Here is a 26,308-nt window from a genome sequence, read left to right as displayed (position 1 = left end):
TTTTAAACAACAAAAAAAGAAAAAAAAAACACATTCCCCGAGGGGCCAAGGAATAGTTGAGTTTAAAAAAATGTTTTGAAGGGGTGTTTGTTTTTTATATTGTCATTATTCTTTCTTTTCTTTTAAATTATGCTCTTTTTCTGGGCTGGTATCCCACCTAAGGCATTCCCAGTGAGGGTTAACCACAGCATAGGGGATATTCAAATTCTAGACCAAAATCAATTATAGAACAAGCTTTCTTTGCAATGTATGTCTGTGTTGCGCATTGTTCTTTGTTAAAAGTGTTTATTGACTTGAATGTAGTTGAATAGTTTTTGCCTGCTTGAAAGCAGATTTGACTTGACCAATTGTTGGCTATTTCCCCTCCCCTTTTTTCCTTTCTTCCTCTGAAATGAGACTTTGTCTATCAGAAAAAAAAGATCCCTTTTTTGAACTATGTGGTAAAGTGGTTGCGTGCACTGCGTTTCCTTTTCTAGGTGCGTTTTGTTATGTTAAGTAATACAAGGAAGGAAAATCTAAATACAGCTAGCTGCCATTGCTTATAAAGAACCAACTCATTTGAGTTGTGTTCACACTGCTAGCTCAGGTTGTGTCTTCCATACAAAAGGGGCATGCTTATATTTGTGTGTGTGTGTGTGTGTGTGTGTGCATGCATGTATATGCGTTTGTGTGTGTGATTGTGTGTAGTTCTTCTGGACATGTCAGTGTGTGTTAGTATGCTCATGCAGTTGAGCCCTAACACATGATCAGCTGTAGTGTCTGTACTTTTGCTTTGCTGAAGACCAAAGGCTATGAGTGAAAAGTGTCTTGCTCTTTCTTTCTCCTTTGTATTGCTCTGAATTGATACTCTGTATTTTTTATTGTATTTAATTTTCCTCCCTACGCTGCTAAAACTGAAAAGCTATTCTTTGTCCAATAACACACACATACACTCACACAGACACACACACGCACTTACACATATACACCGGCATTTAACACAGGTAGACCTAAATATGCCCACATACTCAGACACATAACATTTCCTACCTGTAATATTTCACTTTTGTGTGCTGCTATTTTATACATATATGTATATAGTTTTTTGTTTGTTTCTTTAGCTTTTATGGTTGCTGTCAGAGGAAACAGAGAAGGTTTAAGGGTGCGGAGCAGACCTTGACTGGAAGTGCTTTGCTCACGTAGCTTATTGGAAAGAAGCGTGATTCTTTTCTGCTCCCGCTGTTCCCTGCAGTCGTTTGTCCTTCTTTCCTTCTGTCCTCCCTGTGTCCTAGCGAGTGAAACAGTCACTGCCACAGGTCACATGGACAATAAAACAAAAAACAAAATAACGTCAGACAGAAGCTTAGAATGCTTAGAGGCTCTCTGTCGCCGCCATACCTCACAAATCTCAGTCCATTTGTTTCTTTGTGTTTTGTGTTTTTATTTTTTTATTTTGCTGAGAGCAGGGACTGTTGGGAAGCCTCAATTCCCCAGGTATTGTTTTACTAAGAGAGCAAGAATCACCCACAATGCTTCTTATAAGGTTTGAGACAAGAGTCGCTGTGGGTAGAGGGATCAGCACTGTCACCCCCTACTCCACAAATCCTGTACTGGCGGCAGGGTCTTTCCAGTAATCCTGTCTATAGGTGCTAAGTGTGAGTCTGGGGCAACAGAAATCATATATATTATATTTTTTTATTTTGGATTTTTTTTTCCCCCTTAGTAATTGGTTTCAGAGAACAGTGTGGGTTTCACCCTGCCCCCACCCCACCCCACCACCACTGTAAACATCGTGTACCTCAATAGTGTATGTTCTCTAAATAAAAAAAAATAAAAAAATCCAAAGTTATCTGTGTGGTATGTGTGGTCTGTACATGTAATTGTATTCAACATGCTTTAGCAGATACAACATATGGGCTGCCTGCAGAAGTGCTTAAAAAAAGGAATAGTTTATTTGAATAGTTAGAAGAACAGTATTCAAATAACTGTGGTGGGTCCAAAAACATTACTACTTTTAAGTTAGTTTTTACTTCTTTTACACAACTGTGTCATTTTTACGTGCGTTCTCTCAGAACAAGTTAAGTTGCTGAAAAAGCTAAAATGACTACATGAAATAATATAATACTAATATGGTGATAACAAGACTTATACTTGGTCAATTAAACATCTGTCACTGCACAGCATACCCAACCCAACAGAATCTTCAAGCAACTAACAGCCTTGTCTTGCTTACATCAACGGCTAACACGGATATGTTACTGTTATAATTTGGAGATACATCTGAAGACACCATGCTGTAAAATTCTGTGGTTACTAATGGGCAAAGGCTTTCTGGAAGTGAAGAAATTGTCAGCATGACATCACTGGATGAAAAGATCATGTCATCTTGTGAAAACCTGTCATCACATGGTCATACAGAGCTTCCAAAGAAGAGAACTTGATTATCATGAAGTCCCACAAAATCCCTTTGAGAACATTGTATGAGCTTGGGTATGGCAGTAGAGGAGACTTGTATGTGCTTGGGTATGGCAGTAGAGGAGACTTGTATGTGCTTGGGTATGGCAGTAGAGGAGACTTGTATGAGCTTGGGTATGGCAGGAGGAGACTTGTATGAGCTTGGGTATGGCAGGAGGAGACTTGTATGTGCTTTGAAGGTGATGTGTCCACAGATTGGCACATTTTCTAATCTCTGTCTTTTACAGTTACATCAAGATATACATTTCTAAACAGAGTGTAGAGAGTAATTATCTCCAGACCATGGACATTTTCACTAGACCTGGGTCCAGGCCTTGTGCTAACCTTAAATTAGTTTTTATCCTGAGTTTATACGGGGTTCATATTTGAGGAGAGGTTATCCCACCCTTATTTCATTCATCTCCTGTGGAGAGCATCCAGGGGCATTTCAGAGTGTATAGTAGTTTGGTCCATTGATTGATTACTGATGGTATGGGTGAAACTGGTGGCAGTAAGGCTACTTCAGGGTTAAAGTAGAGAGTAATGGTTGAGGACAGAGATAAGGAGGTAAAGACACGACATCGGGGAGCTAAAGTTTGTGGATGGGCTCATGACGGTGACCTCAAACTTGTAAACATAGGAGGAAGTATTTGAAGGAAAAAAGTCAAGGATACCAAAAGAAAGAAAGGGATTCTATGGCTGGCCACAGCACTTGACAAGAGGATATTTTGTTTGAAATTTGTTGTGATCTTGCATGTTTTGAATAGCCTTTTGGCAGTTTGTCCCATGACCCTTCACTATTGACTGGTCGATTTCAGAATGAAAGCTGGGGATACAATGTTTTTTAAAAACCCAGGGTCTTTGTTAGATGGATGGATAGCCAACATGTTTGGTGGTTTGTGGTGATTATTACTGTGCATGCAAAAACAATGCACTGTACTGTTATACTCCTTCTTCTTTGTAGGTTGTTCTGCGATTAATTCAGCTAAAACTGCCTAACGCAGAAACTTCATTCAAACGTTTAAAGGTACTTGTGCTATGTATTTTTCCTTTTACTGAGCTTCAAACTTTTTATATATTAAAAAAACGAATGCAATTTCTCCTATAGACTTGAATTGGGCCATTGTGACATCATAATAGGTTCATTAAACTGGCTTGCACCTGTGATTTACTGACACCTGAATCAATATTAAGGCTTCCTTTTTCTCTGTACTTTTCAATAGAGGCCTTACTGTATACATAGCCTACCATAACAACCCCCTTCAATTACCATAGCAACCACCATGACTATCCAAGCAAAACCCTAGGAATCTCATTAGTTACACTAACAACATCTCAGCAACCACTACCATAATGCCAACCTAGCAACCACCATGACTACCCTAGCAAGACCCTAGCAACAACATCAATCAGCTTAGAAAAATCCTTACAACCACTGCCATAATGTATACTATCTTTCTTATTAAACCCACATTTACACTCTGTACTGTCTCTGTCTTTTGTTCTGTTTATCTTTCCTTCAGGATATGCAAACCTAGTTTGGAAGTAGAATTCCACCTCATCTTTGGCTTGTCTCAAAAAGGGGTATTTGTCACATTTCTGTCCTCTTCTGGTTAATAGACAAAATCTTCATAATGTCTCTCTGTCTCACCACAAGAGGGCAGCATGTTCCTCCAGACCTCGCATTCCATTTGTAATGCGATGACGTCACATCGACCATAGCCATAAAATACATGTCTCTGGCAGCGGCTCGTGAAACAGGAAGAGTTTGTTTCGTTATCTGTCACACAAAGTAAACAATATGCTAACATTCGCTGTAACTTTCGTCCGACAGTAAGTGCAAATTTACTCCATCACAATATGCATGTCAATGTTGTTTCTCCAAGGTAGAATGCAGTACGAAGCTGAAGTGTAGCCCTATATTAAAGTCAGAATGTTCTCAAAGAGTGTTAGTTAGGCACGTTACGTGGCAGGGTTTCCCGTGTCATAGTAATCTTCGTTGAGACATACCCATATGAATGTGTCATACACCACGGTTATTAAGTTATGTCTGTAAATGGCGAACATCATTTGTATTAGCGTGACTTGTGTTCAGTCAAGGGCGTGTTTCTTATTCTGAGCCTGAGGCACACACACCTTTCAAGTACACCTTTTCAACGTTTTGCAAATGTAACAACCACACTTTTGCTTCAAATCAACACTGGACTTATTACAGTGCATGAAATGCCCTGTATTGTTATTCCTAGGCTTCTTCTTCTCATTATTATTCTTCTTACCTTTTTCTGCGATTAATTCAGCTCGAACCGCTTAAAGGTGCATTAAGGATTAATAGCTATTCGCTAAAGGTATGCTAGCAGCTAAAACTAACGAAATCTCTTGAAATGTGCTGACTTTGACATTATGACAAACTAATTACTCAACGACTGTCCTTACACAGTCAAACATCAATCATGTGCAACACAAGACTAAGCAAGACGGCAAATAAGCTACTTCGGCAGAAGGTAATCAAAGTCAGGTCGGCGGGCATCGGCAGGCAAAACTACAGAAGGCAGTTCTATGCCTATCGACCCTGCTATGCCATTGGCATGGACGCAATTCTCCATATTAAAAGTCATTGTAGCGCCCCAATTTTTTTTAAGCTATTATTTTAAGGTTAAACTGCTTATCCTAACCCTAATCCTGAAGCATAATTGTTGCATATTGTGCCTTTAACTTAGAAACTTTGTTCAAACTTTGTCGCGTAGGTCTTGTAAAGGACACTTATGCTATGTATTTTTCACTTTTCTAAACTTCATACTTTTTAAGATATTAAATAAAAACGAATCGAAATTTTCCCATTGACTTACATTGGGCCATTATGACATCATAATAGGGTCTTTAAACTGGCTTGCACCTGTGCTTCACTGACAGCTGCGCCAAATCAAAGGAACCTCTTCTCTTTCTCTCTCAATTTAACTGTAACTAGGAACATTAAGACACCTTCCATTCTCTACTTTTTTTCTCTCCATCTCTCCATCTTTCTCTCTATCCCTCTCAGTCTACTTTCTCTCACACTCAATCTCTCTTCTTCACTCCATTTTTATCTCCTTTTTTAAATATTTTCACTCTCTTTTTCTTTTTCACTCTTCTTTCCTTCTTCCACTCATCTTTCCTTCTTCCACTCTTCTTTCCTTCTTTCACTTTTCTTTCCTTTCTTCACTCTCCTTTCTTCTTTCCTTCTTTCACTCTTCTTTCCTTTTCTTCTTTCCTTCTTCAACTATTATTTCCTTCTTTCACTCTTCTTTCCTTTCTTCACTCTTCTTTCTTTTCTTCTTCCACTCTTCTTTCCTTTCTTCACTCTTCTTTCTTTTTTTCTTTCCTTCTTTCACTCTTCTTTCCTTCATCCTCTCTTCTCTCCTTTCTTCACTCTTCTATCCTTTCTTCTTTCCTTCTTCCACTCTTCTTTCCTTTCTTCTTTCCTTCTTTCACTCTTCTTTCTTTTCTTCTTCCTTTCCTAACTTTTGCATTTCATGCACTGGTATTTCCTTCAGGAAATGCATTTTCTAGTTATTCTTCTCACCTTTTTCTGCGATTAATTCAGCCCGAACCGCTTAACATAGAAACTCCATCACTCCATTTTTATCTCCTTTTTTCAATATTTTCAATCTCTTTTTCTCTTTCACTCTTCTTTCCTTTCTTTTCTTCTTCCACTCTTCTTTCCTTTCTTCACTCTTCTTTCTTTTCTTCTTTCCTTCTTTCACTCTTCTTTCCTTCATCCTCTCTTCTCTCCTTTCTTCACTCTTCTTTCCTTCTTCCACTCTTCTTTCCTTCTTCCACTCTTCTTTCCTTCTTCCACTCTTCTTTCCTTTCTTCTTTCCTTCTTTCACTCTTCTTTCTTTTCTTCTTCCTTTCCAAACTTTTGCATTTCATGCACTGGTATTTCCTTCAGGAAATGCATTTTCTAGTTGTACCTGTTGCAGGGGCGGAGATCCCTTTTCATTGTTGCGGGGGACAATAAAATGTAACATTTCAGAGAGTAATTGCTGGGGAGGCATAAAAAAGTTGCTGTCTGGCCCTATATCCCTCTCTTTCTCCCTTACGCTCCTTTGCAACCTGCTAAAACCCGACTTTCAACATGTAACCTATCTTCACCGGCACAGAGGTGGAGGAGGAACTGTTGCAGAATGTAGCCTATGTCCATTCTATTCCACCATGGCTATATCCATGTGATTGAGTTTAGTGCTTACTTAATTATTCAATGCCATTTGCAGTGTTCGTGTAGAGCTTTTATTTATACATCACGATGCCTCGTAGAATCTTGACTAAATGTGAAACATAATTGTTTATGATACAAATATTCATATATTTATTATTATTTAAAGAAGATATTTCTATTTTACAAGTTCTTAACTGCTTTCGAGAATGAGGTCCAATGTCTGTCAACCTCTTTACATATCGTATAGCATAGCGGCAGTGACAGGTGAGAGAGAGGAGGAAAAAGAGGAGTGTGTGCTTTGTCAAAAACCAGCCTCTTTTTAATCAGCACGCTGGTTAAGCTACTAACTAATGATCGTTTACAAGCTCAAGTTTGAGCTTTTGGACAAAGCAGGGGAAATGTCACTTTTCATGTAACAAGCTTGGGCTTGTTGAACAAGTGGTACTGGTGTGGTTGGTTTACTCACAATCTGACCGTGTACTGGGCTGATTGACTGAAACACGGAGCTGCCGGTAGCCCCGCCCGTTGGAAACAGCATGTGAACCAAACCACTTTGAGGAATAGGGGGATCATTATTTTTTAACACTTAAAAACGTTTTTAATATTACTATATTATTCAAAATAATTGATTGTTGGGCACAGGGATGTGCACAGTCTGACCTTCTCTTCTCAAGGATTGGATAATATAAGTCCCACCTTTTGGTTCGTGGAAGCAACTTTCAATAAATCACAGTAGCAACACATCAATTAGCTCTAACCTGCTCCAGCGCAGGCTAATTTAAGTGAAGCTGGATAAGCTTGCCGCACCCCCGGAAAAGGAGAGATCCCATTGACCAAGGAGCGATATTAGTAAGATAGCACTCATAATGATATGACAGTGTTATTAGTACACCATAGCATATCATTATTGTAGAAAAGGATTAAGGTGGACTCATGATAAGAATAGAGAGAAATACACACAATCTCCTTTCACCGTTACAATTTATTGCTTTTCTTATTAATACATTTTATATTTAGTCATTTAGCAAGCGCTTTTATTCAATGTAAAACTACACTTGGTAAGGAGGTGAGGGGAACGAAACTTGCAACCTTGAGATTATTAAACGTGTCCTCTACCCACCCAACCAACCACTCTCACACGTGGCTGAATTAATACATACCTAGATATCCCCCCCATATACAGCCCCATACACAGCTTCTTGTTTTGCTCTTGCAGCTGTGGCGGTGTTGGATTTGTCTTGTATTCTTCATAAGCGTTCATTATCATCTCCTTACGCAAGTGGAGAGAAAAAAGGCTTTCTTTGAGTTCAGTAGCCGTCAGAAAATCATGGAAAAATCATGGTTCAGTAACCGTCAGAAAATCATGGTTTTGGTGATCAACCCTGCCCCCTTTTGAAGTTGGACGGGCACGTGCACTTGCCCTGTTACATTTAGTATGGTTAAAATTAAAGACATGGTTAGAGTGGGATAAGCCGTCGACGACCCTATATATCCAGTTATTAATCATCTCGGTAATTCAAACTGGCTAATAGGACAATTGATCAACTTAACTTAAAGCCATTACGACGAATACCCCCTGGTGAAGTTAGGTCTGTGTTTACTGACCTGTGCACCACCGGTGTTTGCTTTCTGCTTTGACATGACTGTGGATTGTGTAATTTTTTTCGAGTTGCTTTTGCGTAGATTCAGTCGATTCTGACTGAGCACATCACTACGGTTGCGTGCCTTTATAAGGAGCTGGCGGGCATGTATGTATGCAAATCAAGGTGTACGAGGATGCGTGTTCAACACTTCACCTGTGTAAGAACTATTTCCAGGCTTTCATGAATCCGGCAGAGATATTTTCTTATGTTGGTCTTTTAAAGTTTGGAAGAAGATATTTAAGAAAACACTTAAGAAAATGTTCGGGAAGGAGGCTCATTGTCCATAACATTTCACACAATCTTACAACTGTCTTGTTCCCTCTGCAGTGGTGAGACACAATGCAATAAGGACAGGCTGTTGCAAGGTACAGTAATAATAATTTTGTCTTGACTACTGACCACTGCTTACAACTAACTGACCCATCAAAAATACATGTATTAACTTATATTTGTACTGCATCAAATTGACTAAACCTTTAGTCGGTGTAAGCTAACCTAGAGCTAAACATAGCTCTAGTCACATTGCATGATGAGGTAGATGCCTGAAAACAGCCCAAGTGGCAACTGTACACTTTGAGGTTCTGAGGTTCCTCTCACCAGGTATGCCTCTTCATCACTGTAGGACAGGGGATAGATACACCTCTGTCAGAGGTGGGCCTCCAGCAATCAGAGGAGGCAGGCCAGTACCTCAGAGATCTGCGCTTCAGTAAGGCCTTCTCCAGCAACCTGCAGCGTGCACAGCAGGTTAGTGTGGGTCGCAACTCTGGGACCCTTCGACCCGCTGTGCAGTTGTCTGTGCAATTGTTTTTTACATGTACCACTCTGGACCTGCTTTGCAAAATGTGCGGAGTTGTGTGTTGTATTAAATGACCTACCTCTAACTGGGTCACTCATATTCCCTCAGTAAATGTAAGCAGATGTTCTACCCATCGCAACATGTAGATTGTGGTTAGCAGCTGCACAAGCTTAGCAAGTCACATGCATTATTGTTGACTGCATTCAAGAGAAGCACCTGCTGTACCTCTTACTGTAGACCAGTTAGGCTTTATAACACAGACACTGAAAGAGGATTTTTTTAATTCTTCCAACTGAAAGCAACAGCTGTGTATTTATAGTAACTACCCAGCTTGTGTTTAAGCAACTCCTTGTTGGTAGAGGGTAATTCAAGCATTATGGATGTTCTTTCTGCAATGATTCATGCAGATTTGCAGCACCCAGTGTACAAAATATGTTCATAAACTACTGTATTTAGCGTGTGTTGATATATGATATCCAAACCTTAATTTTTTGTAAGCGACGGGTGAACACATTGAGAGAACACATTCTTGTCTCAGTCATATTGTCAATGTGTTTTTGGCTATTTGGTTTGACTGTGCTCTAAGTTCTTTTTTCGTTCCTCTGTCCGCTCCTTCTTCAGACAGCTGAAATCATATTAAGGAACAACAGACACTCCTCTGGCATAGAGCTGGTCAAAGATGCCTCACTTACCGAAAGGGTGAGTTGGCCTCTTTCCAATGGCTTTTCTTCAAACTAGCTCAGATTTGGCAACTCATGTAGCATTGTCAAATGAGGAAATTCGTATTCATGTTACTGGTGCTTTGTTTTAGTGAACTCATTTTACATTCACTGTGTGTACATGAAGTGAGGTGTCTCCTGTGGTGAACTTGCTTCCACAGAGTTTCGGGATTGCAGAGGGACGGTCAAAGGACGCCCTAACAAATATGGCCAACGCGGCAGGCCAGTCTTATGTAGATTTTACACCTCCAGGAGGAGAGACAGTAGATCAGGTGGGTTGGGGTTCTGAGTAAGATTTGGTGTGCTGTGTAATGAGTACCTCGACTGACCCATGCCCCCTTGTGGACATTGAGTACACATACATTAGTTTTGTAGAGATTGATTGTGGAAAATGTGTTAGAGGTGTTTTTCAACCTGCAGAACTGAGCTTAACCACAGTGGTTTTATATTAAACTCTTTCAGACAGATTGAAATCTTATGTGATATGACTTGTAAACCTATGCGCACAGTTAAGCACACTTAGAATGTATCACTCCACCCAGGTCAAAACAAGGTTCAGGAAGTTCCTTGCAGTCCTATTCCAGAGCATGGTGACTGATCATGGCTACCCAGAGCAAAGCGTCCCGGCCGAGGAGCCAGATGCAGGAGAGTCCTCAGGAGCCGAAGGGCATGATGTCCCACCAATCAGCTTTCCTGAAGACGGTCTCGATGGTGTACCCATTCACGTGTTGGCGCTGTGGCTGACCACCTATATTCATGCGGCAGTGCGCCAACTTGTGGAGGAGATGGAAACTGCACTCCCTTCTGGCCTCAAGGCCTCGCATGTGTTCACGGTCTGTCCCAACGCGGGCATGTGCCGCTTCGTGATGGCACTACAGGGTGGGGAGAGCGGCCCGTCACTTGCAGCCAACCGCTGCATCTTCATCAATCGCAAGGACCACCTGAGTGCAAGCAAAGACAGCGGAGAGTAGCGCAGGTATGGACAGAGAAGAGTAGGGGGATGATAGGTGGTGGGAAGGCTGACTGGTGTCCCAGAATAGCAGAAATGATGAGTGTGTATGTTTACTTTTACCGGGTATAGTGGTGTTATAATTAGTATTATTATATTTTTATTATTATAATTTTATTCTCTGTAACCTCAGAAGTATTTACGCTTGAAACTTGAAACACTATACTGTGCACACCGATTGTTTTCCAAGGCAGACATGTTGACAATATTTTATCTGATCCAAAAGTGAAGCAGGCAAATACTCTGAGAATGTCCTTTCGCCTCCTTCATGACATAGACCTCACTGGTCTTTTCAGATAAATGGGTAGTGTGTGTCCGTGATAAACTACAAGGCAATCGTCAGAGGGGAAGAAGCACAGCACATTTTCTCTGTGGCACTGACCTTTCCTATGTTGCAGTCATAGTCTTTTGACTCCTACCAAATAAAAAAAAGATAGAGCTGTCAACATATAATCACTGTCAAAGAACATTTTGTATATTTTACTGCATGATTTTAAAATGTCATCTACCTCAGCTCACCTTGAGCAAAATATTGTATAATCAAATCACATAATCTCTGAGGTGTCCTGTGGCTCATTTGGAACTACTTCCTCAGATATAGACTACCTCTTATCTCCTCTCCAGGAGAGCAATACATATTTTAGTGATTTTAAAAATGCTTAGAGGCTTTCTGTCGCCACCATACCTCACAAGTCTGTTTGTTTCTTCGTTTTTTAACTTTACATTTTATTATTTTGCTGAGTGCAGAGACTGTTTGGAAGCATCAAATTTCCCAGGTATTGTTTTAGTTAGAGAGCAAGAATCACCCACCATTATTCTAATAAGGTTTGAGACAAGAGTTGCTGTGGGTAGAGGGATCAGCACTGTCACCTCGTACTCCACAAATCCTGTACTGGCAGCAGGGTCTTTCCAGTAATCCTGTCTTTAGGTGCTCAGTGTGAGTCTGGGGCAACCGAAATCATATATATTATATTTTTTTATTTTGGATTTTCTTTCCTTAGTAATTGGTTTCCGAAAACAGTGTGGGTTTCACCCTGCCCCCACCCTGACCCACACCCACTGTAAACATTGTGTACCTCAACAGTGTATGTTCTCTGTTCAATAAATGTTTTCCATTTGTATAGTAGTTTGTGGTCTGTACATGTAATTGTATTCAACATGCTTTAGCAGATACTACATCTGGGCTGCCTGTAGAAGTGTAAAAAAAGTTAGAGTTAGAAGAACGTATCTCAGCTTCTGAAGGTCGTAGACACTTGAATTTGGTCTTAAAATGATAGGAATACGCATGTTTATATATATATATTCACTGTGAAGGTTTCTAGGATCTAAAACATTTGCCTTTCGAGATATTCAAGATTTTTTTGGCAGGATATTCGCGTGGGGCGCAAAAAGCTTCAAATCAAATGTCTTGAATATCTCGAAAAATAAAGGTTTAAGAGCTTAGAACCTTCATAGTGCATAAACAGGAGTATTCCGGTAATTTTGAGAACAAATTCAAGTGTCTACGACGAATCTCAATGTTTTTTTTTACATGGCCATACAGAGCTTCCAAAGAATAGAAATTGATCATAATTGCTAATTGATGACCAACTGACCTTCACTGCCCACATCGCCTCTGTCTCTAGGTCGTGCCGCTTTGCACTATACAACATCCGCAAAATCAGGCCATACCTAACCTAATATGCCACCCAGCTGCTGATGCAAACCTTGGTGAGTTCCCGCCTCGACTACTGCAACGCCCTCCTAACGGGCCTGCCGGCTTGCGTGGTAAAACCACTACAGATGATCCAGAACGCGGCAGCGCGTCTAGTGTTCAACCAACCAACCAAAGAGGGCACATGTCACCGCGCTACTCATTGAGCTCAACTGGCTGCCGGTAGCTGCTTGCATTAAGTTCAAGTCACTTATGCTTGCCTACAGAGTGCTTGCTGGTTTTGCTCCCACCTACCTAAATGCTCTTGTAAGGGCAAATGTTACACCCAGGACGCTGCGCTCATCTAGTGAGCGGCATCTGGCACTGCCGCCTGTGCAAGCATGGCAATCCAGACTATTCTCAGTTGTAGTTCCACGTTGGTGGAACGAACTGCCTAGCACCAGAGCAGGGGCGTCCCTCTCTACCTTCAAGAAGCCGTTGAAGACCCAACTCTTCAGAGAGCAACTCCCTTCCTAACTGGCACCTTGGCTTAACTTGCACTCAAGCAGTGACAGTCCTGCACTTATTTTTCTTTCTATGTCGTTTTCTATTTCTTGAAAAAAAAAAAAAAAAAAAAACAATATTTATTGTTACACCAGGTTTTATTGCTCTTAGCTTGACTGTTCTCTCCCTTGTACGTTGCTTTGGATAAAAGCGTCTGCTAAATGACTACATTTAAATGTAAGTGTAATAATGAAGTCCCTCAAGAGTCCCCTTGAGAAAATGGTATGAGCTTGGGTATGGCTTTAGGGAAGACTTGTATGAGCTTTGAAGGTGACGTGTCCACAGATTTGCACATTCTATGAAGTGTCATTTACACAGCTACATCAAGATGTTTTTCTAAACAGAGTAATTATCTCCAGACCATGGACATTTTCACCAGACCTGGGTCTAGGCCTTGTGCTCACCTCAAAGTTCATATTTGAGGAGAGGTTATCCCACCCTTATTTCATTCATCTCCTGTGGAGAGCATCCACAGGCATTTCAGAGTGTATAGTGGTTTGGTCCATTGATTGATTACTGATGCTATGGGTGAAACTGGTGGCAGTTAGGCTACTTCAGGGTTAAAGTAGAGATTAATGGTTGAGGATAAGGAGGTAAAGACACGGCATCGGGGAGATAAAGTTTGTGGATGGGCTGGGCTCATGACGGTGACCCAAAACATAGGAGGAAGTATTTGAAGGAAAAGAGTCAAGGATACCAAAAGAAAAAATGCTTCTATGGCTGGCCACAGAAGATGACAGGAGGATATTTGTTTTACATTTGATGTGATCCTGCATGTTTTAAATAGCATTTTTGGCAGTTATCTTGTGACTCATGACTCTTCACTGTCGACTGGTCGATTTGAAAATGAAAGCTGGGGATACAGGGTTTTTGTTAGATGGATGGATAGACAAGATAGGTGGTTGGTGGTGATTATTACAGGGCATGCAAAACAATGCACTGTACTGTTATACTTCTTCTTCTTCTTCTTCTTCTTCTTCTTCTTTGTAGGTTTTTCTGAGATGAATTCAGCTCAGACTGCTTAACGCAGAAATTTCTTTCATACTTGTGCTATGTATTTTTCCTTTTCCCGAACTTCATACTTTTTTAGATTAGAAATACTAATACGATTTGTCCCATAGACTTTCATTGGGCCCATGTGACATCATAACAGGGTCATTTAACTGGAGATAAGAGACATCTTCCATACTCTACTAATTTTTCTGTGCATCTCTGTATCTTTTTAAAATCTGTGTTGAGATAAGATAAGAAAAACTTGTATTATTCCCGTAAAGGGAAATTCAGGTGCTATAGCAGCAAGGTAGTAGGAATCAAGTATATACATAACAATTTAAATACATCAATACAAATTTGAATAAGAAATAAAAATACAAATAAATAAAATAAATAGATAAGATAGTACAACTCCGCTGGCGTAAATTACATAAAAGTTATGTTTGGTTGTGGAGTCTGATGGCTATACTGGCACAAAGGACTGGCCAAGGCGCTTTGTGGTGTGCCAAGGAGGGATCAGTCTGTGGCTGAATGTGCACCCCATCTGCTGTAGCTCGTCATAGAGGAGATGGGAGGGGTTCCTCAGGATCAGGAGAGCATCCAGCTGCAGTCAAGGCTGCTCTGGTCCTCCCGGCATTTGGCTCTTTGGTTGATCGGTGGTCGTAGGAATTTGGGTTCGGCTTTGGTGTTTGGTTCTTTGTTGTTTTCGTATGTTTACCCCTAAACTGACTTTGCACGACACTTTGGTTTACTCTTCACAATACTGAATTGCACGACACTTCTGCATTCCTTTTACTTTGAAGTAACCTTTTATCCTTTTAATCAATTATTTATCCTTATAAAACCAGCGTGGCCTGCCCTTTATGTTCGTGCTGTGAGTCGGGCACATAACATTTCCAACTTTACTCTCTTATTTCTTTCTATTCACCCTGACTCTTTTTCACTCTTCTTTCCATTTTTCTTTCTATTTCTCTATAATTATTATTCAATTACCAAAGCAACCACCATGACTACCCTAGCAACACACTAGCAACCACAACCATAATGAGAACCATAGCAACCCCCATGAATACCTTAGCAACCAGCTTAGTATCCACTTAAATAACCATAGTAACCACCATGACTACCCTAGCAAAACCCTAGGAACCTCATAGTTACACTAGCAACATCTCAGCAACCACTACCATAACGCCAACCTAGCAACCACCATGACTAACCTAGCAAGACCCTAGCAACAACCACAATCACCCTAGAAAAACCCTAGCAACCACTGCCATAATGTGTACCTATTTTACACTCTATAGCCTACTGTCTCTGTATTTTGTTCTGTTTATCTTTCCTTCAAATCTAGTTTGGAAGTAGAATTCCAGCTTATCTTTGGCTTGTCTCGAAAAGGGGTCCTTGGCATAATGCTGTCCTCTTCTGGTATAAAGAAAAATCTTCATAATGTCTCTCTGTCTCACCACAAGAGGGCAGCAAGTTCCTCCAGAGCTCGCATTTCATTTAGCATGCGATGACGTCACATCGACCATAGACATAAGAAGACATGTCTCAAGCAGCGGCTCGTGAACCAGGAAGAGTTCATTTAGTTATCTGTCGCATAAAGTAAACCACGGTATGCTAACATTCGCTGTAACTTTCGTTCGACAGTAAGTGCACATGTGCCCCGTCATAATTTGCATGTCAATGTTGTTTCTCCTAAGTAGCAGTAAAAACCTGAAGTGTAGCCCTATATTAGAGTCGTAATGTTCTCAAAGACATTCAAGGGTTAGTAAGGCACGTTTCCCGTATCATCTTCGTTGAGACCAATCCCTTATGAATGTGTCGTATATCACTGTTATTAAATTGTGTCTGTAAATGGCAAACATCATTTGCGTGACCTGTATTCAGTCAAGGGCGTTTTGCCTATTCTGAGCCTGAGGCACACACACCTTTCAAATAACTTATTAAGAACTTATTCAACGTTTTGCATGTAACAACCTCACTTTTGCTTTAAATCAACACTGGACACATTGTACCTGATGCCGTATTAGTATGGCAAAGCCAGACCATGGTTTATACTGGTTTTACGTTGTGAACCTTTAGACATTGTGCATAACATTTCACACAATGTCTTATAACTGTCTTGTTCTCTCTGCAGTGGTGAGACACAATACAATAAGGACAGGCTGTTGCAAGGTACAGTAATAACAATTTTGTCTTGACTACTGACCACTGATTACAACTAACTGTCCCATCAGAGATACATGTATGAGCTTATATTTTTGCTCATCAAATTGACCTAACCTTTAGTCGGTGTAAGCTAACCTAGAGCTAAACATAGCTCTAGTCACATTGCATGATGAGGTACCAGATGCCTGAAAACAGCCCAAGTGGCAACTGTACACACCCTTCCACAGGAAATCAAGTTCTAGACTTTGAGGTTCTGAGGTTCCTCTCACCAGGTATGCCTCTTTTCATCACTGTAGGACAGGGGATAGATACACCTCTGTCAGAGGTGGGCCTCCAGCAAGCAGAGGAGGCTGGCCAGTACCTCAGAGATCTGCGCTTCAGTAAGGCTTTCTCCAGCAACCTGCAGCGTGCACAGCAGGTTAGTGTGGGTCACAACTCTGGGACCCTTCGACCTGTCTCAGTGTGGAGCAGTAGGCCCAAAATGATCAACAGAAAGAATCTTTAAGCTGATTGCACATTAAGTTGTTTTTCCTCATAGCTGTGCAGTTGTCTGTGCAATTGTTTTTTTTACATGTACCACTCAGTCTGGACCTGCAGAGTTGTGTGTTGTATTAAATTACCTATCTCTAACTGGGTCACTCATATTCCCTCAGTAAATGTAAGCAGATGTTCTACCCATCGCAACATGTAGATTGTGGTTAGCAGCTGCACAAGCTTAGCAAGTCACATGCATTATTGTTGACTGCATTCAAGAGAAGCACCTGCTGTACCTCTTACTGTAGACCAGTTAGGCTTTATAACACAGACACTGAAAGAGACACTTTTTTTTCTTCCAACTGAAAGCAACTGCTGTGTATTTATAGTAACTACTCAGCTGGTGTTTAAGCAACTCCTCGTTGGTAGAGGGTCATTCAAGCATTATGGATGTTCTTTCTGCAATGATTCATGCAGGTTTGCAGCTCCCAGTGTACAAAATATGTTAATAATTGCTAACAACTTTTAGTATTTATTATGTGTTGATATATGTGATATGATATTCAAGCCCTCATGTTTGTAATCAACTGGTAGATGTCACATGAACTCCACTGAGTTAATTTCAGTTAAATACAATTATTTTGAAAGAACACATTATTTTTTCAGTCATATTGTCGATGTGTTTTTGGCTATTCGGTTTGACTGTGCTTTAAGTTCTCTATTCCTTCCTCTGTCCGTTCCTTCTTCAGACAGCTGAAATCATATTAAGGAACAACAGACACTCCTCTGGCTTAGAGCTGGTCAAAGATGCCTCACTTACCGAAAGGGTGAGTTGGCCTCTTGGCAATGGCTTTTCTTCAAACAAGCTCAGATTTGGCGACTCATGCAGCATTGTCAAATACGTATTCATGTCACTGGTGCTTTTTTTTTAGTGAACTCATTTTCCATTCACTGTGTGTACATGAAGTGAAGTGTCTGCTGTGGTAAACTTGCTTTCACAGAGTTTCGGGATTGCAGAGGGACGGTCAAAGGACGCCTTGAAGAATATGGCGAATGCAGCAGGCCAGTCTTCTCGAGATTTTACACCTCCAGGAGGAGAGACCGTAGATCAGGTGGGTTGGGGTTCTGAGTGGGATTTGGTGTGCTGTGTTGTGAGAACTTCCGCACACCAATGTCCCCTTGTGGACATGGAGGACACATACATTATTTTGCTAGTACTAGATAGTGGAAAATGTGTTGGCAAGTGTTTTTCAACCTGCAGACTGAGCTGAACCACAGTGGTTTTCTGTAAAATTCTCACACACAGATTGACATCTAATGTGATACAACTTGTAAACATTTGCGCACAGTTAAGCACACTTAGAATGTGTCACTCCACCCAGGTCAAAACAAGGGTCAGGAAGTTCCTTGCAGTCCTATTCCAGAGCATGGTGACTGATCATTGCTACCCAGAGCAAAGCGTCCCGGCCGGGGAGCCAGATGCAGGAGAGTCCTCAGGAGCCGAAGGGCATGATGTCCCACCAATCAGCTTTCCTGAAGACGGTCTCGATGGTGTACCCATTCACGTGTTGGTGGTCAGCCACGGTGCCTACATCCGCGTGGCAGTGCGCCAACTTGTGGAGGAGATGGAGACTGCACTCCCCTCTGGCCTCAAGGCCTCGCATGCGTTCTCGGCCTGTCCCAACACGGGTATGTGCCGCTTCGTGATGACGCTGCAGGGCGGGGAGAGCGGCCCGTCACTTGCAGCCAACCGCTGCATCTTCATCAATCGCAAGGACCACCTGAGTGCAAGCAAAGACAGCGGAGAGTAGCGCAGGTACGGACAGAGAAGAGGGAAGGGAGAGATGAGTTGGGGGATGATAGGTGGTGGGAAGGCTGACGGGTGTCCCAGAATAGCAAAAATGATGAGGTGTGGCTCCTGCCAACGCCTCTGTTTCTGTCTTTGGTTCTGGGTTACGGAGCAATGGGCCGAGAACTCAACCCAGAAGAATGAACGCTTCTGAAATGAAATGAACCGCTATGCGTGTTTACTTTTACAGGGTATAGCTGTGTTATTATTATTATTATTATTATTATTATTATTAATTTGTTATTCTCTGTAACCTTAGAAATATTTACACTTGATACTTAAAACACTATACTGTGCACACTGATTGTTTTTCAAGGCAGACATGCTGACAATATCGTATATGTTCCAATTCACTGACAATGTCCTTTTGCCTCCTTCATGACAAGGACCTCACTGGTCTTTTCAGATAAATGGGTAGTGTGTGCCAGTGATAAACTACCATGCAATCTTCAGAGGGGAAGAAGAACAGCACATTTTCTCTGTGGCACTGACCTTTACTATGTTGCAGTCATAGTCTTTTGACTCCTACCGAATAAAAAAAAGATATAGCTGTCAACAAATATTCACTGACAAAGAACATTGTGTTTATGTTGCTGCATGTTTTTGAAATATGACCTATACCTCAGCTCACCTTGAGCGAAAGAATGTACAAATTGCATAATCTCTGAGGTGTCCTGTGGCTCATTTTTAACTACTTCTCGATATAAGCAACCTCTTATCTCCTCTCCAGGAGAGCAATACATATTTTAGTGATTCACTAAATCTGCCTTTGTTTATGTTCTTTTACCTACAAAGTAGTTTCTCTGAAATGATTGCACTGGGGCAACCAAAATTACAGTTTCTGTACGTGGCTGAGAGGGCGAGGTGTGACAAGTCAGTCATCCATTAATCCTAAACTGAATTGGTGATCACCCTGATGGCGTCACCTGGATTGTACATTGACAAATCTTTTTTTAGATTATAATTTTAAAAGCATAACCTTTGTAATGGTGGTGCCCGCAAGCAAATGCTGAGTCATTTTGAAAGTGTCTGTCAACTTTATTTTTTCACAAGATTACTGCTGTAATAGATGGCTATTGAAATTACTTCATTAATCGAGTGCACACAAGGACCCAGATTATCGTCATTTCTCAAGCCCACTCCCCATCACTTCGAGTCATTTTCTGTCATATCTTCTTTGTCCTATCAAATATAGAAAAAAGATTAATAGTGTTATAATCAGTTAATCGTTCCAGTGGTAGTTACCTGCTCTAGGTTTGATTTAAATGCCTGCTTTCCGATTAACTGCAGACTGCAGATGCTTGGTCATGCTGATATTCAGACATTTGGTCGAGGAAAGGTCATACTTTAAAGAATTGTAGGTCTCAGTATGTCTCACAATTCAAAATATGTTTTTACTATGTCTGTAAAAGGTATGGGTGTGGATTTGGAGTTGCACAAATAAATGTTTATCATAGCTAGATGTTAAATTTCATAATTTTGCCCTATAAAATACTCATGTGAGGATATGGGTCTTTTGGACAACTTTTGTGTTTTGCAACCAGAATCCTTGTATTTTATTAGAATAGTGGATGTTATCTATTCATTTAGACAAATTGGGGAATAGTTCAGCCGTGAAGGTTTAATTAACAATTGTTTTAAGCTATCATCTCATCTCAGTTCAGAGTGAGGTTTCCTGAGAATTAGTACCTAAGTACATTAATTGTATTCCGGTCCATGTCTCCAAAACAGAACAAAGGTTAGCGGTCACCAAGTGTTTCCTTTCTAAAAATAGCTCCGGACTGTTGTCCGGTTGGAGTAAAAAAAGAGGTAGAATGTGGAAATGTTTATTTTTAGTAAAGCTTTTGTGGTCTAACCCTGGCAAGATGAAATTTAAATTAGAGTCGGAAGGAAGACTTGAGCTTTCGATGAAATGGTCAATGGTAAATGTAGGAGTTCAATAAGTGACAGAATCCTGACGGATGAGTCACTTTTTGGGGGTCAGAGGCAACGCTAATGACTGATGACCTGTGCTGGAGTTTCTGGGAAAAAGTGAAGTAACACAGAGCTACAACGAGAGGTTTCGATGATTTTTTTTTTTATTCATAGACAGAAAAGAGAGCTCCCTCTACTACCATACACACACACATACATGCACGCACTTAAACAAAATATATACAACCATTCATTCATATGACAGCAAGGCATCCGTTTCATTTTTTCCGTATTTTAGATAGCATCCATATAAATATGATAAATAAAATGAATAAACGGGTTTAAATAAATAAATACTTCCTTGGTTTCCTCGGGTGGGTCGCAGGAGGTGTCCAGCACCAAGAGCAAATGGTGTGTTGAATGGCCGTTTAAAGGGCCAGTATTTTGCATATGAAATCCCTTGACTTGACTTAAATAACACGGTAAGGAAAGGACACCCAAATTAACAGCCTTCGTTTACACTGAATTATATGGTCTTAAAAAGGAATGACCAAACAATAAAATACAATAAATATCAATAGCCGTATTTGAAAAGGAATGTTGTGGACTGTCATGTGAGAGGTGAAGCTTTGCCGTAATTGAAAAGTTAGCGTAAAAGTTTGAGTCAGAGGAAGATGCGCGCATACAGGCGACGCGCTGGAAAAGTGCTGAAGGTAAACTAAGGACTGGAATGATTTTGTGTATGGCAATCACAGGGGATATCCTTGATCGTTTGGTCTAAAAGTTGCTCGTTTTGGTTAAGCTTCCTCGGTCGTGCATGACCCCATCTTAATGAAGCATAAAAACTGTTATTTCATCCCATAGACCCAAAACTACGGGGGCTGACAGGCCCTGGCTTGGTTCGTGTATTCCATGGGTCCTCGTCGTTTACAGAGAGCGGATTCTCTTTGGAGACTTGGCCCGGTTCCTGATCTTGACCCTGATCTGGCTCCTGGTCCTCTGGAACAGGCAGAGAGTCAGAGCCCTCTCCGTTACCAAGTGTGTTATACGGATCGGCCGGATTGGTCGGTCTGTTCCTCTTTCCTCTATGTAAGAGACGCTCAAGTGGTATGGTGTTTGTTTCTGGCAAGAAGAGCGCAGACGGAGGCAGGTTTTGCCCAGCGACATAAACCTGCTTGGCCCGGTCTAGATTGACCAGCATGCCGTTTCTGGTTGAATAGTACACGTCGTAGCGGTTTTCCAGTAGTGCGTGGTTGAAAAGACAATCTTCTTCCTTGCAGATGGGCTGAAAGAAAGGGACCCGTGTTAAAAGCGGGTTTACTCTGTGATAAAAACGCTCACCAAAATGCGTAAGATGGTGCGTAAAGTAACTGAAGGAAACGTAAATAGGCAATTGTCTGTGCTTAGTTTTCAACTTTCGAGAAGATGAAAGCCAAACTATGTATCATATAAATCAGCTAACTTATTTAGAGTTAGATTCAAAGCGTCAGAGAATTAAACACTTACCGAACTGAAGAGGTTCCCCTCCGCGTCCATGCACAAGAAGCGGTTACTTTTCACCCCGAGGATGGCCACACTTTCCCTTGTTTGAGCCTTTAATAAAATCACACCTGTAGAAAAAAGCCATGCATATTTACAGAAATGAAAAAATACAAATAATATATAAAACCAGTATCTAATTTAACATGGAATATTGACTAAGAGGAGCGGATATAGGTTTGATATGATATTAATTATAAAAATAGGCTTAGCCCATTTGTACCTCAATCACAATCACATTTCAAAATTGGTCTATAACGAATGGAAGATCACTTACTGTAGGAACCTCTGCTTGTAGTTTTTCGCACTTGTCCATTCAAACTGATTTCCATATAGAAGTTGTTCATATCTGTGGTGGTCTGGAGATGAATGTATCTCCTTGGGTTTCCCCAGTTGGAACCCAGCAGAGGTGAAGGGTTCGGGGCGCCGTCAACAGGTGGGAACCCATGAAGCGCAGCCAGGTAAAGCGCGAAGAAGGACGAGTGCATGTTCAGGACGGAGGAAGCTCTGCGCATCATCTCGGCAAGTGCTCTCAGAGACGTTCAAGGTACAGATGATGTCCTTCCAGAGATGCTGAAGACTGGTGTCTGGAGCTCTGATGATCCTCAACTTAACGCGCCGCTATTTAAGGCCTCTAGTCGCCACTCCTCGCTCCCATCTTTTACGCAATGCTCGCCCCCAGCAGCAGATGTTGGGATCGGTATGATAGACAAGCGGAAGAAGGGGGGGGGGGGTTCCAACGTCCTTCCACCGCTTTTCGTTTATACTGAAGTTGAACAGGCCGTAACAACTCTGTGGTTTCTCAGTATGCAATCACTGTCGCCCACACTTTCACCTCTTCCCACTTCTGACTTTAGCATGTTGCGACACACAGTCTACCTAAGCTTTTAAGTTGCAAGGCAGCTTCTGGTTGAAGCCTCAATGGAATGTTTTAGTCATAGGTTGTTAATGTGCAAAGACGTCCTGGTATGGCTGAAGGAAATTTCATTTTTCCTTTCTAATCAAAATTTAAAATGCCTAGCAAAGACCCTCGACATAAATGTAATATTTCACAAGAAGAAGAAGAGGGTTGGAAGTTCATTGTTCACTACATTATTTAACTGTGTTTACTACATTAAGAAGTGAATGCATAGCTTATTAAAAAAACACTGATTTATGACACAATTTCCTGCTGTTGTAAATCGTCCTCCAATTGGTGTCAATGCCTGATGATGAAAATGATTGTTTCGGAAGAAAGTGCTGTTAATACCATCCCAATGAGTGTCTAAACATCCCCCAACTCCTCGTACTGCAGTTACATATTTGAGCCAGGAGAGGGAGTCCGTGTCCCATCGAAAATGTTGAGTTGCAATGTTGGCAGAAGCTGCCTTGCAACTTATAAGCGTGTGTGTGTGCATAAGAAAGACAAATGGCTCTTCTTCAATACAATATAACCGCTCTGACACTGAATAGATCGTAGACAATTTAAAGCAGATCCGCGTCTTAGATGGATACATTTGTGCAAAAACGTTTGATAAACTACGTTTTGGCAAAGCAGCATTACATTTGAATGTACTTATTTCCCATCCTCCCCCCGCAATATCACCTATGCAATAAAATGTTCGTTTGCGCCTACAAGTTACTTTTTTTGTCTCTTTTTTTTTTTTTTTTTTTTTTTACAAAACTCGGCAAGGTGCTTGTCTTCAGTTTGATCTAATCTAATCAATGTAGCATATGTTCCCTCATGCTTAAAGGAGCCTCTTAATCATCAGTTCAAGGATAGGACTCTGAAACTTAAGACCCACCTGATATAGCCTATTTTTATGATCTCCATGTCTTCACAATGTGTCACAAATATTTTTATGCAGTAGCAGTTAATCCTCCCCTGTAAAAAGAAAGTTTCGGGTCAGGAGTGGTGGCAGTTGTGAATGGTGTTTGGAAACGGGATACTTCTTGAGAACCATCAAAATAATGACAAATGAGGGGTGTCTGCTTTCACAATTGCCAACCCTATAATCTGCCAGAACACAAGCTTCTATATAAGCAGCTGATGTCACTGCAGCTTACTTATTAGCTGGCTTCTCAAGGAGGGTATGGAGACTATTTATTTTACAGGGTACAGGTTAGCATGCCCAAAACAGCTTGCCACGCATGCATTTAGCCACACATCTGTGTCTACACACACACACACACACACACACACACACACACACACACACACACACACACACACACACACACACATGTTTGACGATGCCTTCTTCTTCCATTTGTGTAGAGGGACACCATTTTATAAAGCGAATAGATTTGTGATAGTTGTCTATGAATAACGGCAGTAAGATACATAGAAAGGTCAGACAGTTATTAAAAAAGACAAACTTTTATTGGTATTTCAGGAATATGATTAGACAGCTGTGCACAGCACATACGTACAAAAATAAAAGGAAAATCACTTTTTTTTTCTTCAATATATCAGTATTCATACTTAGCATCGTCTGTTTTCAGAAACAAATGATTGGAGAAGTTAGTTGTTTCCTACTTTTTTACAATCATTGTAACAAATTAAAACTAAGGCAGAAGGTGAGGTATATGTCAACAGAGAGGAGGGGAGTGGGAAGGAGCTCACTCCCCTCAGTGCAGGGATACAAAACCAGGGGAGAGAATGACAGGGGGACAGAGTAGAGAGAGTAGAAAGAAAGTGAAAAAGTTCTGCCAACACACATACGCATGTGCGCATGTACATTCACATACACACACATATACACATGCATACACGCACACACACACACACACACACACACACACACACACACATACACACACACACACACACACACACACACACACACACACACACACACACACACACACACACACACACACACACACACACACACACTAACTCATTCATACGTACACCCACACACACACAGGAAACACCTAAACCTAAAAGAAGATTTCTCTCATAGTCATGGCTGAACCAAATTGAACAAAGTTCTTACAGGGTTATTCTTTGGAAAACAGGAAAGACAACTGTTTGAAAACCCCCACATTTCAAAATAGTAATGCTATGTGTGTGTAAGTTGTTATGGACGGCTAGGGTCAGTCAAAGACCAAGAGTGAGAAAGTCTACTACATTTGGGTGTCTAGCCAGCTTAATTGTCAAGTGGTACTCCATGAACCTTGTAACTTTCTTTCTCTGGGCAAATGGAGTCATTCCAGAACCTTCCAGAACTCTTGTTGACTTATGTGGGAAGTCTCAGTGGAACACACAAACAGGTCAATGTCAGTGTATATACCCTGTTAAGTGTGTGCTTACATGAGGGTGTTGTCCTGTCACCCGCATGGATCGACAAAACATGAACTCAAATAAATGAACACTGTGTTTGATCACCTCCATTAACAATCACTTTGTACTCCTCCTGAAGTCTCTTTCGTACAGAGAGAGCCCTCAGCTTTTTCCAAAGTGGCCCTCAAAAAAAGAAAAAAAAATCCCTATTTTGTACCAAGTGCAGTCACATTACAAAATAGCAAGCTGTTTCTCAGACCAGAGAATGTCTACTGCTCATAGCTTTTGCAGACAAGTTTTGAAAGCTTAGTGTGTCACAGACACCCCCCACCCTTCCCCTGCAATAACTATAGGTAGTGTGCAGAGACTGTCGTGTGGTATGGACACCACACCAAAAAAAGTGAGCTGTCCCCACTTCTCTTAAGCCATGGCTGTCCTGACTTAGTCAGGAAACTAGCCTTCTATTTCATGCCCAATAAACATTTTTACAGCTGTTGCGATAAATCTATGAGCCGGACTCATCAACACATGGGATCGCATTCGTTCCCCAAGGTTCACATATTCATTGTGCGATGGTTCAGATGCCTTTGCCATGGCTGAATCGGCTCTGCTAAAGTGTATCTTGTGCCCGTATTTTGGGACACAAGTCACAGTTTTCTCTGCTGTCCCACCCTTCTCTTCAGCATAATCAAATGGTTTGAAAAGGCATTAGTAGAAAGAAAGACCAAATAATAAGCAGCATAGCCTTCGCCCGACAATGTCATGTGATGATTGATCTGGCTATCCCTCTCTCTGCTGTTTCCTTGCAGGCTGGAATTAGAGATTCTTAACCTAGAGACTGTCTTCAGCTGTAAAGCAGTGGAATCTAAAGCAGTGCTTTGCTAGTCCTACCATATGTGCCTTTCAGTATCATCGCCAGCAGTTAAACTAATCCTGGCATAACACAGCCTTCTCTTGATACTCACGCCAGGGGAGAAAGCTACAAGTTTAGCACTTGATTTAGCTACAAGAGACTGGGTTAACCTTGTTGATGGACTTAATGCCATAAAGCCTAGTCAGCTCTCATTATGTGTAGAGCTTTAGCTCCAGATAGTGCTTGGCAGCAGA

The 26,308-nt window shown here is 41.1% G+C and overlaps 3 protein-coding genes across 3 annotated transcripts; 2 read left to right on the top strand and 1 right to left on the bottom strand.

The window, feature by feature from the left end:
* Positions 1 to 4,190: 4,190 nt before the first annotated feature.
* On the top strand, positions 4,191 to 10,757 carry LOC308375523 (fructose-2,6-bisphosphatase TIGAR B-like; the record flags this gene model as incomplete). Its single annotated transcript, XM_080851688.1, has 6 exons — positions 4,191 to 4,266; positions 8,599 to 8,636; positions 8,894 to 9,015; positions 9,689 to 9,766; positions 9,948 to 10,058; positions 10,329 to 10,757. The coding sequence occupies exons 1-6, from the start codon at positions 4,235 to 4,237 to the stop codon at positions 10,755 to 10,757; spliced, it is 810 nt and encodes a 269-aa protein (XP_080707814.1). The 5' UTR covers positions 4,191 to 4,234.
* A 4,761-nt stretch (positions 10,758 to 15,518) lies between these two features.
* Positions 15,519 to 19,040, top strand: LOC308375491 (fructose-2,6-bisphosphatase TIGAR B-like). Its single transcript, XM_080851654.1, has 6 exons — positions 15,519 to 15,634; positions 16,126 to 16,163; positions 16,454 to 16,575; positions 17,381 to 17,458; positions 17,633 to 17,743; positions 18,014 to 19,040. Exons 1-6 carry the CDS (start codon positions 15,603 to 15,605, stop codon positions 18,440 to 18,442), a joined length of 810 nt encoding a protein of 269 aa, XP_080707780.1. The 5' UTR covers positions 15,519 to 15,602; the 3' UTR covers positions 18,443 to 19,040.
* Positions 19,041 to 21,247: 2,207 nt separating this feature from the next.
* On the bottom strand, positions 21,248 to 22,448 carry fgf23 (fibroblast growth factor 23; the record flags this gene model as incomplete). The annotated part of the gene is made up of 3 exons (XM_080851687.1): positions 21,248 to 21,679; positions 21,901 to 22,004; positions 22,211 to 22,448. 3 exons carry the CDS (start codon positions 22,446 to 22,448, stop codon positions 21,248 to 21,250), a joined length of 774 nt encoding a protein of 257 aa, XP_080707813.1.
* Between the last annotated feature and the right edge of the window lie 3,860 nt (positions 22,449 to 26,308).

This window comes from Sprattus sprattus (assembly GCF_963457725.1).
Source record: "Sprattus sprattus genome assembly, chromosome: 14".
Classification (NCBI taxonomy): domain Eukaryota; kingdom Metazoa; phylum Chordata; class Actinopteri; order Clupeiformes; family Clupeidae; genus Sprattus; species Sprattus sprattus.
Note: the sequence above shows the minus strand (reverse complement) of the source record. Positions and strands in the feature narration are given on the sequence as shown.

Bases quoted from the DNA above. Each gene is read 5' to 3' on its own strand.
- LOC308375491 (XM_080851654.1), top strand. From the start codon at position 15,603: ATGCTAACATTCGCTGTAACTTTCGTTCGACA. The intron at 16,164-16,453 runs GTACAGTAATAA...TCATCACTGTAG, and splicing joins TAAGGACAGGCTGTTGCAAG to GACAGGGGATAGATACACCT. The intron at 16,576-17,380 runs GTTAGTGTGGGT...TTCCTTCTTCAG, and splicing joins ACCTGCAGCGTGCACAGCAG to ACAGCTGAAATCATATTAAG.